This window comes from Plasmodium reichenowi, chromosome 13 (assembly GCF_001601855.1).
Source record: "Plasmodium reichenowi strain SY57 chromosome 13, whole genome shotgun sequence".
Classification (NCBI taxonomy): Eukaryota; Apicomplexa; class Aconoidasida; order Haemosporida; family Plasmodiidae; genus Plasmodium; species Plasmodium reichenowi.
The window spans coordinates 201,460-223,483 of NC_033658.1; the positions used below are offsets into that span (position 1 = coordinate 201,460).

Genomic DNA, 22,024 nt, shown 5'->3' on the forward strand with positions numbered 1-22,024 from the left:
TATATTTCATATTTTATAGTTTATAGTTTAATTTTTTTTTTTTTTTTTTTTTTTTCTTACCTTAAAGGATTTGAAAAAAAAAAGGAAAAAATTATAATAATTCAAATTATATAAATATATATATTAATGTAAGAAAAAAATATTAAGAGCACTTAAATGTTTACATAACATTATAACACATATAATAATTATGTGTATTATATATAATTAATTTATACTTCATATATAAGTATCAACAGAAACCTCATTTTAAAAAACAATTTTAATAATAAATTGTTTTTTTGTTATCATCAATTTTTTCATATTACAAATTAAATAATAAGAATATATATATTTAAAAATGATTACCCTCTTAACAAAATAATAATAATAATAATATATATAAGTAATACCTATAAAGAAATGAAAAATGATTTTTAGATATTATACAAAATTATATAAACATCAATGTGCGTACAAAAATATCTTATATAATAAATACCATATAGAAAAAAAATTACAGTATTTTTATGATAGTATAAAAAAGAATAATTATTCAACTTTATATGGAATAAAAAAAAATGATCTTTTAAATATTAAGAAAAATAGTGGAGAATTTCTATTATTGTCTGATATATTTATGATAAAACAAAATAACTTATTTTTATTAAACAATGTAAGAAGAAATTTTTATTATAATACAAATATAATAAAAAGAATTTATAAGGATTCCTTGTTTTATTATGATAAAAAATATTTTAGTGGAAGAAGTGGGGGATTGAAACGAAAAAAAAAACGAAAAGAAGAAAGAATAGTAAATACTGGTTCAGCTAAAAGATTAGAATTTTTTTATCCTAAAAAAAAAAGGAGACAACGTATTGGTTTAATACAAAATAGCAGGAAAAATATTGTCTATGATAATATTTTCAAAAGATTTCTTGTATATCATTATAAACAAGGAATACAGGTTTTTAGAAGCTTTAGCTGTAAAAAAAAACGAAATTTTGAAGCAGCTAGAAATAAAGCAATAATATTATCTAATCAATATAATAAAAGATTTAATAAACATAATATGAATGATCAACAAACAAAAGATACAAAAAATATACCTCTCAATGTTATGGATAGTAATCTAATAGCAAAATATAATAATGAATTAATTAAACAAATTAAAATTATTCCAGATAAAAATAAAAGTGGCTATAGAGGCGTTTTTTATGAACCTTCCTATCATGCATATATATGTACATATAATGAAGCAGGTGTAAGAAAATTTCAAATATTTAAAATACAAAATAATGATTATCTTGAAGCATATCATTTAGCTCTCATGTGTAGAAGATATAAACTTTTTAAAAACTACCAATTCGTTTTTCAAAGAAATAGAATAAGAAGCGGAAGAATACCACTCAAGTAGGTACTCTTTTTCTAACTATTTTTTTAATATAATTAAAATATAAAATATAACAACATATATATATATATATATATATATATATATATATTTATTTATTTATTTATTTATTTATTTATTTATTTTTTGTTTTTTTTTTTAAATTAAACAGTTATCAAAATTAACACATTTAAAATTTGTTTGTACATATATATATAAATATATATATGTGTGTATTTGTTTTTCCACAAACTGAATATAAACACATATATATTAAATAAATATAATATATATATATATATATATATATGTAAAAAAATTTTAATTTTATTTTCTTTTGTTTTATTTTGTTTATTTTGTTCATTTTTTTTAATCAGAATCTGATATAACATTACTCTTCTTAATCAAAACACGATTTATATATTCTAGTAATTGATTAAACTTTTTACTTTCCATATTTTCTTTTAAAAACTCCAATTTATTCTTGTACTGATTTTCATCATTCATTTCTAAAACACACTTTGTACAGCTTTCTCCCTAAAAAAAAAAAAAAATAAAAATAAATAAATAATAAAATAAATAAAAAGGTAAAACTATATATAATACATATATTACAATAATATTACAATAATATTATAATAATATTACAATAATATTACAAAAATAATGTACATATATATATGGACACATATCAAAAAAAAACATAAACATATAAAGAAACATGTTTCTCATTTATCATACCAGTAATTTAAAGGCGGGTATATTATTAAACAATGCTAACAATATATTATCCATTATAATCATAAAATTCTTAACATTTTCTTTGTAAATATCATTCCTTTTCTTAAAAATATTTTTTACTGCCTTAAAATAATATCTGTGTATTTCAATAGATATCATTATAAATGTAGGTAATTTCAAGAGATTAATCATACTATATAGAAATAAGTAACAATCATTATTATCATAATTATATTTTGTTAAATTATAAAAAATTTGATAACATATATTTTGTAAACTATTCACTTCCTCTTTTATCATATGTAAATATATCTCCTTAAACGTATCTATAAAATTTTCTTTCTTTAAAATATCATAAACGTTATTAATCTCACTAATATGCAATAGAAAGTAATATGAAGTGGTATCTAAAATATTTTTGAAGGATACAATAGGTTCAAGATATTCTTTCTTTTTTGGTATATGTAAAAATATTAATAGTATATATATTTTTGTAGAATAAAAGGATACATCTTTATTTGTGTGATTAAATAATGGTTTTACACAATTTATAATTTTAATTAAAATATTTTTTATATTGATATCCCCATTATTTAATATATTTGATAATATCATTAATATAGTGATAGATATTTGTAAATTTATTTGTACATTAATATTATTTAATAAATCATTTATTAGTAAATCAACTCTAGATAATTTTTTCTCAGATATAATATTTAAAATATGAATAATTTGATTTTTTAAATTTTCATTATTTAATGATTTTATAATACATGTTTGTAATTGTGGTATCAGTGGTTTCACATAATCACTTGCTTTTTTAATTATTACTTCAAAAGTTGAAAATATATAAAATTTGGCTTGTTCAATAAATTTATTAGTTAAGATACGTATAAGAATACCTGATATCTTTAACATAAATGGTCTAGAAATATTAATATTTGTATATATAAATAATTTTCTTATAATATCTATTGCTTTGATTTTAACATCTGTATTATTAGATAATAATATTACATTGGTGAACATATTCATTAAAGATGAAAATAATGGTTTACATAAATTCAATCCTACAATTTCATATTTATCATGTGTTATGTCATTAAGATTATTATCAGTACAATATTTATTTATAATATCATGGAATATAATAGCATAACTATAATTATCTTCTAGTTTTTTAATTAATTCTATTAGATATATATATATTATAGATGATATTTCAAGGACATTTCTATTAATATCTACAAAAGTATAATTTGATAAAGCATTTATATACATTTCAATTCTTTGGATATTTAATAAATACATTTTTTTATATACATATATATTCTTTTTTTTATTTATATTTTTTATTATATTTTTTTGTTTATCTATATTATTAATGCTATCTTGTGTAGACGTCAAATTTTCATTTGATACTAATACAGAAATATCTTCATTATTTATTATATCTAATAAATATTTTAAAATAGATAAAATGATCTCCCGTATTTTTCCATTCTCTTCTTTATATTCCAAATATGATAACTCACTTAAGTTATTTTTATCATGAATAATAAAATATCTTTTTAATTTATCTGCAGATTCTTGTGTTTTTTTTTTATCATCTTCTAATTTTAAGGATTCATATGTTCTGCATAAACTATTATATGATAAATCACTTTTACTAGAATATAATTTCAGTTCTGATAATAAGGACTCAATAAATACATCTATATTTCTTTCATTTATATTTCTTAGAAAATCTTTTAAACATTTTGTTATATCTTTCATATCCATATCTATTTCATAGAATGGTTCACTCCTATTCTGTGTTACATTAGAATGCTCGATATTATTATAGAATGAATTTTTTGTTGTAATGTTATTGTTTTTACATTTTTCTTTCTCATTAAATATTAAAGAATTATTTATTTTATAATCATTAATATTATCATTGTTATATGTACATTCGTTTTTATTTTCATTTGTGTTTTCCTTTATATTTTCCTTTATATTTTCCTCTATATTTTCTTTTACATGTCCATCTTTACATTGTTCCTTATTTTCTTCCTTAAAGGACGACAGAATGAAAGCATAATTTTTAATATCAATTTCATGTATTTCCTTCAATCTGTTTAGATTGTGTAAAATTAAATTAATAAATATCCTAATAATTTTTGGAAATATGGTTTTACTAACAGCCGTTTTAGCATAAGAAATATAGGATATCAATTTTAGTTTGCATGCATCATAAGGAGGTTTAAAAACATGATGTATTATAAAATCTAAAACTAGTTCAGTATGTACATGTAAGAATATTTTAATACTTTTAAAATGAACATGATGTTTCGAAGTAAAATATTTCATACTTGTCGTTGGTGTTTCAAGTACATTATCAAATATTTCATTTATAATATTTTTCAATACTGATGAATCAATATTTTTTAATAATGATGATAATAATTTAATTTTATCAGATGTATTTTGATGACATGCTAATTCTTTTATCATATGTATTATATTATGTATATGATTTATAATTAAATTATCATATTTATTTTTGGAAAATATTTCATAAAATCCTAATGATATTCCTTTTTTAATTGATATAAATTTTGTTGTTTTAAATTCATTTACCATGTGTTCTAAAATAGATTCTAATTGACGTGCATCTGTTTTATATACTAAATCTCCTAAGGACAATGCACTAATTAATTGTTTAAAATTATTTTTTGAAGATAAATTTTGTGTTATTTTTTTTAATAAAATTGAACACATATCTTGTAATAATTTTTTATTCACAAAATTTTTATATATAGTATATGCTGTTTGTCTTACATTAATATTTTTATCATTCTTCATTATACATATTATAGATAACATAAAATAAAATCTTTCATGTAAAGTATTTAATAATTCAAAATCACGTTCTTCTTTATTAATTTGTAAATTCTTTTCTATTAAAACATTTAATAAAATAACACAATCTTTTCTAATTCTCCAATAATTATTATAAATTTTATTTTCAATATATTTTAATATTAAAGAAGTATTATTTTTTGAATAAATACTTATTAATATTTTACATGCTCTTAGTGTTATATCTCTTACATTTTCATTTGTATCATTTAAACATAATATTAATTTCTGAAGTATTTTTTTTAAAAACTTTTCTGTATATCTTTCTTCACATTCGGGCATATAAATAAAGAATCCTATTAAACCTTCTTTACTACTTGCACTACTTATCATGTTCTTATCATATATTAATTTCCAATTACATAAATTCTCATCAACCTTTATAATATATTCATTCTTTTCATTCTTATCCATTAAATAATGTCCATTCAAATAATATAATCTTTTATCATTATCTTTATTATTTATAATCTCATAATAATCACAATCACTTTCTTCATCAGAATACATTTCAAACAGATCTTCTTCATCATCCTCTTCTTCATTATCATTCTCATCTTCCTCTTCCTCCTCTTCATCATATTCTACTCCTTGATCATCACTATCATCATTTACTCCATTTGATCTATATTCTCTATTTTTATATTTTCTATTTCCTCGAGCGTTATATTCATTATCATATTCATCATCATCCCCTTCAAAATCGTAATCATCTTGATCTTCTATTTCAAATGTATCATCATTATAATTATTTTCATGATCATCCTCTTCCTCATCCTCATCCTCATCCTCCTCATAATCATCACCATCATCATAATAATAATCCTCCTTTTCCACACTATCATTATCATCATAATAATCTTCTCTGTCAACACCATCTTCATTATCATCACCGTCTTCCTTCTCAATATCATCATCATCATAATCTTCTTTCTCATTATCATCATCATCATCATCATCATAATACTCCCCCTTGTCAACACCACCATTTCTTACATGCCCCTTATTATATTTCATCCTTTTCAACTTACTTTTCTTTACACCCACCTCCTTCTTCCTACTAACATCAACTTTATCCTTACCAACACACACATTTCCCCGTTTTAATTTCATCTGCATATATTTCTTTACATCTATCATGTGTATTATTTTGGATATAAAATTATCAGCCACTTTTTCAGGAGACTTGGATAATATAGAAGACAAGCATAAAGCCACTCCACTCTTTTCTACAGAAGATGAAGTACTTATTAATATATGGAAAATATGTTGGATATAAAATAATTTTTGATTCATATCTAAAAATTGACTAATATTTCCAATGGACCTTGCCGTCAGGTATCTAATTTCTGGTATGGCATCATTTAATAATAATATCAGAATAGAGAACAGACTATTAAAATATATAATAAATAAGGAATGATCATGTACTAAATATATTAAGAAATAAAATATTTGTAAAGACTTTTTTTTTATTTCTAATCTAATATTATTTATTCCTTTTTTAAATATAGGGAATAATAAACATAAACCAATGTTATCAATTTTATATTTAAAATGTATAGATAAAAATATATCTAAAAAATCATTTAAATGATTATCATTAGGTGAATATATACATAATAATATTTGTCTACTAATATTTTTTAATTCTTCATTTGTTATATATTTTTCTAATTTATTAAATATTTTAATACATATTTCTTTAACCTTAATATTTGTTTCTGATACTAAATCACATAATAAATTTACTAAATTTACTAAAGTCATATTATCAACAAACTTTAATATATCATATTTACATATAATCAAATATAATGTATCTAAATAAGATATTATATTTTTACTCTTTATACTAGATGTTTTCAAATTTAATAAAATCATTGGTAACATTTTCTTCATACCATACGGACCAATGTCATTTAATATGTCTTCAATAACATTAATTCCTAATACTTTTATATTATTTACACTATCATTATAACATTCTAATAATAAATTAAAATTTTTCATAATATAAGGTTCAAATCTATATTTTAAGACTTTAAATAAGCAACCATATGACAAATAAAAACTTTGTCTTTTATTAATATCTTCTGAATGAATATTATCATTAATTTTTTCTAATATATTATATCTTCTAAAAAAATCCATACCATGAGCTTTTATTACACTTCCTAATAATAAACAGCAACCTTTTCTTATTCTTAATTCTTTATTTGTACTAAATATCAAATTAAATATTTTCTCTAAAAAGATATCTACATCATATTCATCTAAATAAATAAGACAATTATCTATATTTTGTTTATTCTTGTTATTATTTCTATTGGTTAACCCCCCTTTACTCGTTCCTTTTTCATTCATTTTTTTATTACTATTTGTTAAGGACATCATGTTGATATTTCCATTTGTCTTCTCTAAATTATTTTTATTACCTTTTAATTTATTTAATTGTTTTATCATTTGTGATGTATTATTATTATTATTACCACTCTTCACATTATTATTTTTGACATTACCATTTATTGTTTCATTACCATTTACTGTTTCATCTCCATTTATTATATCATCACCATTCATTTCATCACTACATGTATCATTTCCATTTTTTAAATTATCTATAAATTTTGGAATTATACTACTAATTTCTATTTGTGTAAAATTATCTGTATCCTTATGCAACATCTGTTCAATTAATTTATTTAATAATTCTAGAGATTCTTTTTTTAAATTGGAACCTAAACACCCATAAAATATAACAATTATCAAATCAAGCACATTTTTATTCTTACTTTTTTTATTATCTTGATATTTATTTAATACATTATATATGCGTTTAAATGATTCTTCTAATTCTTTATTAATTTGTTTTTGTCCTATTTTCTTCTTATTTATATTTTTATTTTTTTGACCCTTATTACATATTCTATCAGATTCATAACTATCCTCATAACAGGAATCATCATCACTATCAAAATAAGGTTCATTCATACTGTTCTTTTTATTATTTTTTTTGGTATATATCACATGTTCATTATTATGCTTATTTTTATTCTTATATTTTACTAAATATTCATTATACGAATTAATTAAGCATGTACCACACATAATAACATACTCCTTAATTTTGCTTATATCATTTTTATCTTCCAAACATAAACCTAACAAAAAATTTAAAATAAACTCTACATCGTCTATACAAATAATATAATATTGTTTGGCCAAATTCTCTATGGTTTTTAATACACCGATTTTACCATATTCCTTAAATGTAATGTATTTAGAAGTTAATTGTAAAAAGAGATCTTTAATTTTATTTCGATCGGTTGATTCAACCAATGTTTCACATATCATATTCTGTAAATCTAAACATTCTTTTTGTAACATGTCAATCAATTTATATTGTTCAATAGGTGTATTTTCCCATCCTAATTTAGATATCATAACATTACAATAATTTTGCGTATCGGATTCATTATCATTTTTATATATATGTAAATACATACATATACGCTCATCATTTCTAAAAACATCTAGTCCTTTAAAGCTCACAGAATTTCCATAATTAGTATGAGTATCATCAATATCAAGATTATGTGTCACATAATTATATAATGATTTTAAAATTATCATACGTCTAACCTTATTTTGAGTAATACAAAATTCTAGTAAAGTTATAATATTTTTATTATTCAATAAATATGAATTAAAGTTATTCAAAAATGATTCTAGTTCAACATCTATATCATCAAATTTTGAATAACTAATTTGTAGACACTTTAATGCATCAACATCATTAATTTCTGTTTTGGTTTTTAATAAAATATCTAATGTTTTTAAGATATTTAAAATTATCTGTTTATCATTTATCATATTAATACTATGAAATATAATTGGGAAAAGAAATAATGTTAACATATAAGATATTCTTTCATTCATATTAAAAGAACGAAATATTAATAATGCTGATTCATCAGCTTTATTATATTTACTTATTTTATATAAACATCTTGTAATATTCTTTTTACATTTTAACATGTTAGTACTTATTAAATTATCTATTATAATATTTACATATGCTTGGGTATATCGTGTAGTTAGATCATTTTTTAATAATATCATAATTTTTTTTATAAATAAATTCATATATTTAGTATCATAAATATCATCTATAGAACTCAACTTTTGTAAACAATTTAAAATATATTTATTTTTCTCAATTATTTCAAAAACATTTTTTCTTATTTCATTTTGATTTTTAATTTCTTCAATTTGTAATTCATCTTTTGTTAATCCCCTGTTCTTATTACTTTTATTATCCTTTAATGATTTATTTAATAAATTGTTATTATTCCCAACATTTTTATTCACACCTAAACTTTTACTTGTATTTATATTTACACCCTTATTTGTATTTGCCTTCTTTTTTTTATTTAACTCTTCTTCCATAATTAAATCCGCTGTCTCTTCACCATATGTTGACACTAAAAATTTATCTCTTTTTATATTTTTACTTTCTACAATAATGGTTGGTTGATATATATTTCGATCTACATATAATACATCCCAAGGAACTTTACATATTTCGATATCATCATCTTTAATAGATTGCACTCCTTTATCATCCAACATATCTATAAATTTATTTATCATTTCTTGTAATTTTTTTTTCCTTTCATCTAAGCTATATATAATTTCTTTCTTATCCAAATAGTTATCATCATCATCATCATCATCATCATCATTATTATTATTATTATTATTATAATTATTATTATCTCCACTTGCATGATTCCATAAATACAACATATCTATAAGATTATAACATAATAATTTATGTAAATCATTTGAATAATAATTTATTCCATTTAATAAAAATTGTATTACATTATCCAAATGTATATTTGGTATTATCAATGTACGTAATAACTTATTTTTAAATTTCTTTTGACTCTTATAATTATTTATATTTTTATAAAATAAAAGAGGATGACAACAACATAACAATATTAATGTATAACAATTTTGTTTTTCACATACTGTCATAGATATTTTTAATAAATATTCATATAAGTATAAAAGAAATCTTTTTAAAATATAAGGATTTCTATAATTATACGTTTCTTCTACCCAATATATATATAAATATTTATAAAAGGTATATAACAATAATTGATATATATTCTTTTCTAATAATAAATTATGTAATAATTCCTCAAATTTTTCTACATAATATTCATATTCTTTATTATAATTAAATTGGTATATATTATTAATATTATTCTGATCGTCTTCTGTTTGCTTTATTAGCACATCATTCATTTTTAGACTTATAAAATGCGTGCCTAGAGTTTTTCTCTTTTTCTTCTTTAATTCAAATTTTTTATTTTTCTCTTCCATATAATGTAACAAGGATAACAAAAGAATAAATACAATGTTATTCAATTTATCCATAAGGTGATTCTTATCACTAAATATATTATTCGTATTGTTCTTGTTCTTATTATTGTTGTTGTTGTTATTGTTTGTTTGTTTTGATTTCTCTTTTGTAATTGTATTCTTCGATGTATTCGTTGGTACACTCATTTTTTTATTTATCATATTTTTTGAACCCTCACCTAATAAAAGCTCATCATGCAAATTCCCATCTATCATTTTATCAAAACATAAAAAGGACAAAATGTTCTCATTCAAATTATTTATATAATCTGACAATATTTTGGTTATTTCCTTACTCTTAAAAAACGATAATAACACAAAAGAATATACATAATAAAAAAATTTATTCAAAGGTATTTTCCTTATCTCCTTCATACTATACATATAAAAAACCTCCCCACCTTCACCAGAATTATTATATACACTTCTATCCATAACATCATTCATATATGTGTCTATGTTCTTTAAATTTTTATCATTCGCATTTCTATCTTTTAATAATAAAAATAATAACATATTCATACCATATAAATGTTTTAATATTTGTTTGGTTACACATAAATTAAAAACATTTTTTATTAAAGTCAAAAATTTCTCATTCACTTCAATTATATTAACATTATGTATATAAAATAATAATATATAGTATAGAAATTTATCATTATTCTTTCCATATTTATCTAATATATCACATATTATATTAGAAAAGGTATTATATATATCTTTGTCATTTCTTAAAATATAACATAATTCTTGTATCATATTTAAAGCTTCTAATTTTATATTTTCATTTAAATCATTTTTTAAAAAATTAATTATCATATCCTTATAAGATAATATAATAATTTTAATATCTTCAATTTTCTCATTTGATAATAAAAATTTTATAGTTTTTAAAAATATTATCTTCTCATTAAATTTTATTATATTCATTTTTTTATTTTCTTCAAATAAATACTTTAATGCACCTGTATGTTCATTATGTAGATGAAGTTTGTATAAACAAATAAAATATATCATATTATTAACACTATCATCAATATTCTTTTCTTTCTCTTTTTTCTTTATATTTATAACAATATCTAACAATTTATAAAAATGTATTTTATTAAATAAATGCTTGTTATAATAATAAAATGACAAAGAATTTATTAAAGCTATTTCATCATATCTATTATATTGTTTTAATATTAAATCAAAAATATTTTCATTTCTTGTATGCTCAAAAATATATTTAAAACATTTTATAAATTTAATGGGAATACTTTTATTAGTATTTAATAAATTTTGAAAAAATAAGTTCTCAAAATTTTCAATACATAACATTTTATATTTCTCATCATTTAACAAGTGACCATAAGTATATAAAAATAAACTTATACATTCGATAATTAAATAGGAACGATATGTTTCGTTGATAAAAATGGACACAAAATATTTTAAATTTTCATTACATTCGTTAGATGTATTATTTATATTATAACTAGCAATTTCATTACTATTATTATTATTATTATTATTATTATTAAATATTACTAGTTTTTTATTAGATTTATCTACATCCAAATGACATATATTTTGTCTTAATATATTATGAACCAACTTATTTATTATATCCTTTTTCATTCTTTTGAACTTTTTATTTAATTTTATTATTTTTTCATCAGTATAAAATAAACTATTTAAAAAGGTTAAGCAATTACTAAATAATAAATAAAAATCTTTATTTCCTTTTAATTCTTCAATAATATTATTATTATTTGAACAAAATATAAAAAAACGTTTACATAATATACATCTATCATAATAACTTAAACTCTTTCCATCTCCTATTCTTTTTAATATATATGTGTATATCTTTTTTTTTATCATATCATCATTTCCATCTTCCTTATTTATATTATATACTAACATACTCAAATAATACAAACACATACTTATATGACTTTTTATATATCTCCTATTATTTGTAAAAAATAACAAATTAACACACTCATAAAATTCTTCCTCCTTTTCTTTCTCATTTAATATAACATCTTCCATATAATTCTTAATATTCTCTATATCATCATTCTTTACCTTCTTCTTATCTGAATATAAAAACTGGAAAAATTCATTCATATGATTAAATTGGTCCTCCATCTTTTTTTTTTTTTTTTTAAATATCAAGTAGAAATCAAAACGATACAGAATATGTATATATATATATATATATATATATATATATTATAATATTTATATGTATCAAGTAATTACTACTTTATATACATAAATATAATATTAATTCTTATAAATACATAAATATATATATATATATATTCACATTCATTATATATATCTCCTTTTGGAGATTTGTATATTCCCTATAATATTGTCATATAAATAAAATATAAAATTATTCCTCTATAAATAATTATAAATAAATATTATTTTTTATTTTTATCTATATATAATATTTCAGTTCTTCCTTTATATTTAAAAATAATATATTCTTAAACATATTTCAGGAATAAAATGAAAAAATAATAATAAGCAAAAAAAAAAAAATAATAATAAAATTAAAATAATGATAAATAAATAAATAAATAAAAAGGAATATTGTAATATAATATATATTTATTTATACTTTTTATTAGTTATTTTATGAACTATACTAATAAGTATAATGTAAATATATGTAACATGTAATTTGTATAATAATATGTAATAAGCAATATTATGCTATATACTACAATCGTACAATATATATATATATATATATATAATAATATATTTTTTATTCCATATGCTTACTCTAAAATATATAATATTGTATTTAAGTAAAAACAAAAAAGAATATATAAAAAATAAAGGAAGTTGGAGATTATATATACATATATTTATATAAATTAATGTATATATATTTATATATTTAAGTATTATATATTATTTTATATATAACATACAAAAAAATATATATATAATATATATATATATATATATATATATATTTATTTATTTGTATTCATTTAATAAATAAATACATTTAGATAATTCAAAAATAGCCAATTCTTACTTTTTTTTTTTTTTTTTTTCTTTTTTTTATAAATATATTATTTATAAAAAATAAAATAATGTAACATATAATTTATTAATCATATACATTAGAGTTCAAAGTTAACTGTGCATCTTTTTTTTTCTTTTTTTTTTTGAGCCCTACAAGGTAATATAATATATATATATATTTATTTATTTATTTATTTATTATGTATAATATGTTAACGTCTCTGTTTTTATTTTATTAACACGTTAATAGTTAATTTTTTTTTTTTTTTTTTTTTTTATTCTATAACTAAAAAGATATTTCATTTAAAGTACATTCTTTATCACATAAATAACACTATGTAATATTTATTTTATTTTATATACAAAATGTATATATTTATTATATATGTCATATATTTTGTTTATATTTAACAAAACAAGTGATTTTTTATAAACATAAAAATAGTCTATAATTTTTAAAATAAAAAAAAAAAAAAAAAAAAAAAAAAAAAAAAAAAAGAAAAAAAAAAAAGAAAGAAAAAAAAAAAGAAAGAAAGAAAGTATACAAATTATCATTTTTTATATTGTAAAAGTAAATAATTATATATTAATTTATAATTTATATAATAATATTTATTTATATACACATATAAAAATATATGTATAAAATATTAATATATATATATGTATATATTGCCTTCTTAAAATTCTTCGTTCACATATGTGGGTTGATATTCCTCATAGACAAAAGACAAGTCAGGTAAATGCAGACCAATTTTTGTATACACAATTGAATCGATATTATCTATCAATGTTGTAATATTTTTTGGTCTTATCTTTTCATCTATATTATTTATTATTTCATATATGTTATAAATACCAAATAAAATAAAACTATTGTCTGAGTTATCAAAAAAATCTTCACTCAGATAGCTCAGTTGTATACAAACAGCTTTTAAAACTTCTTCAAAAAAATCTGTAAAAAATTATTAAATAAAAAAAAAAAAAAAAAAAAAAAAAAAAAAAAGAAATGTGACATAATATGTGCATATATATATATATATATATATATATATATATATATATATATTTATATTTATATTTATATTTATATTTATATTTATATTTATATTTAATTATTTATTTATTACTTGTACTATTTGTGACCAAGTAAGAAGAATTAGTCATAAGCTCAAATAATTTTCTCCACTGAATAAATGATTGATAATTATAACCTAAATGAAATAAAATAAAAGCAAATTGAAACTCACCTAATATATAAAAAAGTTTATCTGAATATTTTACGAATCCTTCTATTTGTTCGTTATTATAATATATATATGTATATTCTTGTTGAATTATTTCTTCCAATATCCAATATTTTTCCATGTTCATAATAGTTATATCACTTGGTGTATATTTATTCGTTTCATTATTAATAGAAATATATTCAAAATATGTTTTTTCTCCTTCTACATTTGTATTATTTATTGTATTATGCTCCTTCATATAATTTTTGCTATTATTAAACCTATGAGTTATATCGACATAATATTTATCTCTTACATTATCATCAGATATATCAATAATATTATCATCACCTTTTTCAGCCGTATCATTTATTTGTACAACTATTTCCACGTTATCTTCCTTTTTCTCCTTTGAATTATTCCTTCCATTTTTGTCATATACATATTTTTTTTCCTTCTTTTTTTTGGACGAATATTTAGGTATGACGGAATAAAACATATAAGGTTGGTTGTGTAGATTTATCATGTCATTATCGCTTTTTAAGAAAGATGAAGAAAACGTTTTGTTTACAGGTTCTATTTTATTTATTACCTCATCATTTATATATGTAGTTAAGGTATTCCATATTTTTGTATAGGTATATGGATATATTAAAATACAATCTTTCTTTTCTTTAATTAATGTTTCATCCAAAAAATCCTTATTATGTAAATTTAAAAAATATTGATATGTAGGATCCTCCTCATTAATATATACAAAATTATTATTTTTCATATTATATTTTATAACTAATAATTTATGTTCTCTATCAAAATATAGAAAACGACTATTTCTTATCTCTTCACAATTATTTTTTTTCATTTCATTCATTTGATATTCTTTAGTTGAATGGAAATTTTCTCTAACATTATTTTTATTATTATTATTATTATTATTATTATTATTATCTCTCCATTTTAAATTATTGCTAATACCATCATCATCTCTACATTTCATATTTTTGTTCAAAATAGTATCATCAAAAAAATTTATATCATCATCATTCCAATATAAAAAATGACTTCCCTTATTTATAAATTTTATTATTTTATAATTTGTATCCATACTAAAATTCGAATAGTCAAAACCTATGTGTAACTTAAAATATTTCTTTTTTATCATATGATTTTCTTTTCCTTCATTTTTTACAAATTCTTGAAATTCCTCCTTTGTGTTGTCCTCACCCAACGATTGGTTATTTATTATATTATATGAATAATTATCATCTTCATTATTATCCTTATTATTATCTTCATAAATATCTTCTTTTATATTATAATTTTCGTGTGACCCATCTTTTATTTCATTATTCTTTCTAACATATGTTCCCTTTCTTGTTTTATTTATTTCGTTGTCATTTATTATAACTAAGGAGCATTTATCATTATATATAAAATTGTTATCTTCATATATTTTTTCATCATTTACTACCCCTGTATTATTTCCTACCCTCATTTTATTGCTTATAAAAAATTGCATAAAATGAATGTAAATTTTTTTTTGCACGCTAACAAAAAATCCTCATGAAAATTAAAACGGGTGACAAATTATCAATGTGAAATATAGGAATTAAGAATAACAAAAAGAAAAAGAAAAAGAAAAAATAACAAAAAGAAATTGTTTTTATAATATTTTAAATGGTTATATGAAAAAAAAATATATATATATATATATATATATATATATGTAATATTTTATATCCTCAGAAAAATATATATAAATAATAATATACCTTAAAAAAAAAAAATTTTAGGAAGAATATTTAATACTTTTTTAAAAAGGAAACAATATTTATATTATTTTATATTATATTGAATTTATATATATTTATATAAAATATATTTTTGTTCTCCTTGATATATATTATTATTGAACTTCAAAATAAGCGTTGTTCCTAATTTGAAAAAAAAAAAAAAATAAAATAAAATAAAATAAAATAAAATAAAATAAAATAACGTTTATATAAATGTGAAGGATATATTTGTATAAAGGATAAATGTTATCTATAATAATGATACAAATATCAACTGATTAATATTATAAACACATAAATATATATATATATACATATATATATATATATATATAATATATATATATATTTTCTTTTTTGGTTTATTTCGATTTTTACCTAATTTTAAGTATGGAATATAAAAGCATCGATTTTGAGGAACTGAAAAAAAAAGTAAGAGAGGAAAAAACAAGCGAAAAAAATAATGAAAACAAGGAAAGTAGCAAAAATGAAAATTATGTAGAACTATTGAGAGATCAAGAAAATGGAAAATATTTGAAAGAACTTAATAATGATAGTAATAACAAAAAGGATGTTTTACCCTGCTCCTTAAAAAATAACATAACCTGTAAAATGATAAATTCATTTTATATTTATAATTACATACAACTGATATTAAATGAAGGAAGTAACAAAAGTGTATACATATTAGATATTCGAAATGAAGAATTATTTAACCAGGGTCATATTAAAAGTAGTATTAATATATATAATAAAAAGATGATGATACAAATAAATAAAGAAATGATATGTAAAGACAATTTAAAAATTATCTTTTATGATCACAATAACATGACTAATATATATGATGACTGTATTAATCTATATAATATCTATTTTTCAAATATTAAAGTAGAGAACATATACATTTTAAAAGGAGGATATGAAGATTTTGAAAGAGAATATGGTTTCTTGTGTATTTATAAAAAGGTTGATGTAAAAGGACAAATTTCTTCACATATTTATAATAGTAGTGCATATATAAATTATCCTATAAAAATGTTTGATAACTTATATTTAGGAAACATTATCCATATAAATAATATTTTTATAAATGATTTTTTGAACATCAAATACATTTATGATTTTACTTCAACTGGATTTGTTATAAAAACAGAAAATAAAGAAACAAGGGAAAATAAGGAACTTTTATATTTTAGATATAATGTATATACTAAAAATTTTGAAAATACAAATTCTTTGAATAATGAATCTATTAATTATTACAATTTTTTAGATATACATATGATATATAAAGTTATTATTTCTATGATAAGTACAAATCAAAATTATATATCTCATAATAATAATAATAATGATGATGTAATATATAATGATCAGAATAATAATATGGCTTTATGTACAAACCAAATAAAAGATAATAATACATCATTTATAAAACAAAATAAAGAAGAGTTAATATATTATATAAATTCTACACATAATAACAAAAAAAAATACATGAATAATCAAAATAATATACTTATTATATGTAATCATGGAATGAAAAATCCTACATCAGAAAAAACAAATAGTATAAGTCTTATTATATGTATGTGTTATATTATGTATATAAAAAAATATAACCCTAATTTAATTATTGCCTATATGCTAAAAATATATAATAACTGGAGTATAAATTCACAGACAAAATCATTTTTAGAAAGTTTCTATAAATCCCTAATTAAGTGTAATTATAATTTATCAAAATATTATTCAAAAAAATATATATGTCATAATAAAGAGGAACATATAAATATTTCAACAGATAATCATAATCAAAAGGAATCACTATTAAATATTATAACAAGTGATAATTATAGGAAATTATTTGATAAATACGAATTAAATAAAAATTATATATATTTACAGTATGATGAAAAATATATACTAAATATCAAACAAGAACATATAATATTAGATATAAATATAATAAAACAACAAATAAATGACCATGATATAACAATATCTTATGAATATGTAATAATGTCCATCTTATTTTATTTTTATAATATTACAACAATAAATTATCAACATATTAATGATGTCTTACAAATTATTACACTTATACTAAATAAGAAACAAAATTATCATCAACTTTATTTAATAGTTCCTTACATATCATTAATCATAATAAATATATGTAAAATTTTAACGTACAATACAATTGAAAACAATAGTATTAACAATACAAATTTAGAAAATCATTACAATGTAAAATATACTTTATTTCATCTAATATATAAAAATATTATTATATGTATTGATATATTAATAAATAATGATGATATATATAATCATGTAATTAATGAAGAATTTCATCTTACATGTTTAACAAACCAGGTCTATATAAAAAATAAAAATATTGATAAACAATTTTATATAATATTATTATCATTAAAATATTTTCTTATAACTCTTTTGCATTTATATCTTAATCCACACATAACAAATACGAAATTTTTAACTGTAGATGAAATATTCCATCTATTGAAAAAAATTGATACCTTTTCAGACTATTATTATTCGGTTTTTAAAATAAACATTAACTTATTTCAGAGTGAAAATTATGAGGCAAAAATATGTTCAGCCGATTATTTGCCCCTATATTTTTCGGATATATTAAGACCATTTATAGTAATAAATAATTACATAAACTAATAAACGTCGAAATGTATTATAAGCAAGTAGCTATATAAAACAATACAAATATATGCATATATATATATGTATATTTTTTTTTAATTTTTTTTTTGTCTTTATTTATGGATTAAACAACAATATGTCAATTAAAAAAAAAAAAAAAGGAAAACTATTTTTTTGTAAAAAAAATGAAAGTAATTTTGTCATATATAAAAAAATATGAATACCAAAAATTAATTAAAAAAATAAAAATAAATAAAATAAAATAAAATAAAATAAGTAGTACATATATAATTATATATTATTATGTCTGCAAATTTATGATTGTTAAATTTTTCGTAGATAAGAATATAAGGTTGGGAAAGTGTTAACTCCATTTGTTACATGACCCAATTCAATACCTAAAATTCTTGCTAGTATAAAATTAACAATTCTGGTAAAAAACAGATATCTCGTTTCAATGAAATTGAAATATATGAACACTAATAGTGGACATATGTACGACAGATAAGTGTACACAATTTCTTCATTTATTCTAAAAATAAAACGAATTAAAATGAAAATGTATAATATGCAATAAAAATATATATATATATATATATATATATATATATATAAACATATATACATTATATGAATACATTTGACATATTCTAAGGTCACATATTTCTTATTTTTTCTTACATGTTGTTTAAGCAATAGGGTAAATACGGCTCAAGTATACCCCAACCATCAAAACCTAAAATAGGACATAAGTTTAAAAGAAACGAATCCACTAAGAAAGAAACAGCTGTAGCCAAAGATATAAACAATATTGAATGTGGCTGCACATTTAAATTCTTATGATTTTTAAAATATGAATATAAATTATAAAAAAAAACTATAAATAATATATACAATATATCTGATAAGGGACCAGATAAAAATATAAAAGATAATTGAAATCGACTTCTTATAAAATGTAATTGTAACCAATATAAATTTCCAGGAATACCAAACCCTGTTATAAATAGTGTTATTAGTGGTATTATTAATGTATGAAAAATATCTAAATAATTCAATATATCCAAATATAAATACCCTTTATATATCATAGTAATGTCACCATACTTATATGCAACCAATGCATGTGCAAATTCGTGTAAACATAAGTATATTAAAAATGCGAAAAATACAAATAATACAAATATTATATATGAATTATAATAATATAATATAAAGAAAAAGAAAGAAAACAAATATGTTATTGTTAAAAATAAATTCCCAATATAGTAACCATTCATTTTTATAAATAAATGTATTCCACCTACAATTAATAAAGGAACTAACGATAAAAAATATGATAAACAATTCTGACACTTTTCATAATTATAACCTTTTTCTTTATATACTGATAAAAAACTGCTAGCTAATCTTTTATGTTCCATTAATGCGTTATTATAAAGTAGCATTTTATTTCTTGACCCCATTGTACTACAATCCTTTATTTATTTAAACCTGTATGTTTCTAATTATTTCCCTTCAAATATATTAATATCGTTTCTCACACATATACAAACATAAATATATACATATATATATATATATATATATATATATGTATATTATAAATTCCTTTGTTGTTCTTCTTCTTCCTTTTTTTTTTTTTTTTTTTTTTTTTTTTTTAAATATTATATTTCGCGTTTTTAATATAATATCAAATTGTTAATATACTTATGATAAGGCATTTTCTTTTGTTTCACTTCCATAACTCTATTTCTCACCATCGTAATATATTTCGCTTAATAGTTAATTTTAGTTCTTTTAATTTAATAATAATAATAAGTTAAGGAAAGTATCCATCTTTTCTTGTACAAACACATTTATTATAAATATACTTCTCCACTGCAAAGATGTATTTATTAAATATTATTTATTATTATTATTATTATTATTTTTTTTATTTTTTTTTTTTTTTTTAATAAAAAATTAGTAAGTATTTCCTTGTGTTCAAATTTGATAAATTATGTTACTAAATATTATATAATATGTTATATATTGAAATAATATAAATAAAATAATAATTAAAAAAAAAAAGAAAAAAAAAAAAAAAAATGTGAATGCACACATTCAAGATCCATATTAAACTTATATACATTATATATAATATATATATATTAAGTATGTGTATTCATGTAATATATAACAAAATAAAGCTCAACTTGTTAATATTAATAATGAATAAGTTAACAATATACGTTTAAGTATTTTTTTTTGATTATTTAAAATATATTAAATATATATTTATATGCTAATTCTTTATCTTCTCTATTCCGGTAATCATTTTTCACATTTAAGATTCACATAAGAGAAACATTATTTAATACCACAACAATTGAATAAGACTTACTACTTTTATTTTGTAAATTCTAATTTTTATGTTATTTTAAAAAATTATTCTCATTTCTCAACACACCATTAATAACTTATTAACCATATATATACAACATATATTTCTGTTATAATATTTTATGTATAATAACACAAGCAAATAAAATAAAACATAAAAAAAAATATATGCATATATATATATATATATATATATATATATATATATATATATATATTTAAGTCTTTATTATGTAGGTCATTAATTCATGTTTATCTTTTTCTTATATGTAATATTTATCTTATTATTTCTTTCTTAAAATATTATACAATAGTAAAAAGATAAAGAACATAAAATTTTTCATAAAAAGTTAATTCGATATATCTGTAATTTTTCATTTTTGTCCTTCTCCTTATTAGAAGAATTTTCTCTCTACATAAAAAAA

At 18.9% G+C, this 22,024-nt stretch overlaps 5 protein-coding genes across 5 annotated transcripts; 2 read left to right on the plus strand and 3 right to left on the minus strand.

Annotated features, from left to right (window-relative positions):
• Positions 1-409: 409 nt before the first annotated feature.
• Positions 410-1,396, plus strand: PRSY57_1304200 (transcription factor with AP2 domain(s); the record flags this gene model as incomplete). Its single annotated transcript, XM_012908978.2, has 1 exon — positions 410-1,396. The coding sequence occupies one exon, from the start codon at positions 410-412 to the stop codon at positions 1,394-1,396; it is 987 nt and encodes a 328-aa protein (XP_012764432.2).
• Positions 1,397-1,741: 345 nt separating this feature from the next.
• On the minus strand, positions 1,742-12,604 carry PRSY57_1304300 (hypothetical protein; the record flags this gene model as incomplete). Its single annotated transcript, XM_012908979.2, has 2 exons — positions 1,742-1,909; positions 2,114-12,604. 2 exons carry the CDS (start codon positions 12,602-12,604, stop codon positions 1,742-1,744), a joined length of 10,659 nt encoding a protein of 3,552 aa, XP_012764433.2.
• A 1,583-nt stretch (positions 12,605-14,187) lies between these two features.
• On the minus strand, positions 14,188-16,231 carry PRSY57_1304400 (AAR2 protein, putative; the record flags this gene model as incomplete). The annotated part of the gene is made up of 2 exons (XM_012908980.2): positions 14,188-14,462; positions 14,638-16,231. 2 exons carry the CDS (start codon positions 16,229-16,231, stop codon positions 14,188-14,190), a joined length of 1,869 nt encoding a protein of 622 aa, XP_012764434.2.
• Positions 16,232-16,919: 688 nt separating this feature from the next.
• PRSY57_1304500 (mitogen-activated protein kinase phosphatase 1, putative) lies at positions 16,920-19,229 on the plus strand (the record flags this gene model as incomplete). The annotated part of the gene is made up of 1 exon (XM_012908981.2): positions 16,920-19,229. The coding sequence occupies one exon, from the start codon at positions 16,920-16,922 to the stop codon at positions 19,227-19,229; it is 2,310 nt and encodes a 769-aa protein (XP_012764435.2).
• A 309-nt stretch (positions 19,230-19,538) lies between these two features.
• Positions 19,539-20,680, minus strand: PRSY57_1304600 (membrane integral peptidase, M50 family, putative; the record flags this gene model as incomplete). The annotated part of the gene is made up of 2 exons (XM_012908982.2): positions 19,539-19,746; positions 19,896-20,680. 2 exons carry the CDS (start codon positions 20,678-20,680, stop codon positions 19,539-19,541), a joined length of 993 nt encoding a protein of 330 aa, XP_012764436.1.
• Positions 20,681-22,024: the final 1,344 nt, after the last annotated feature.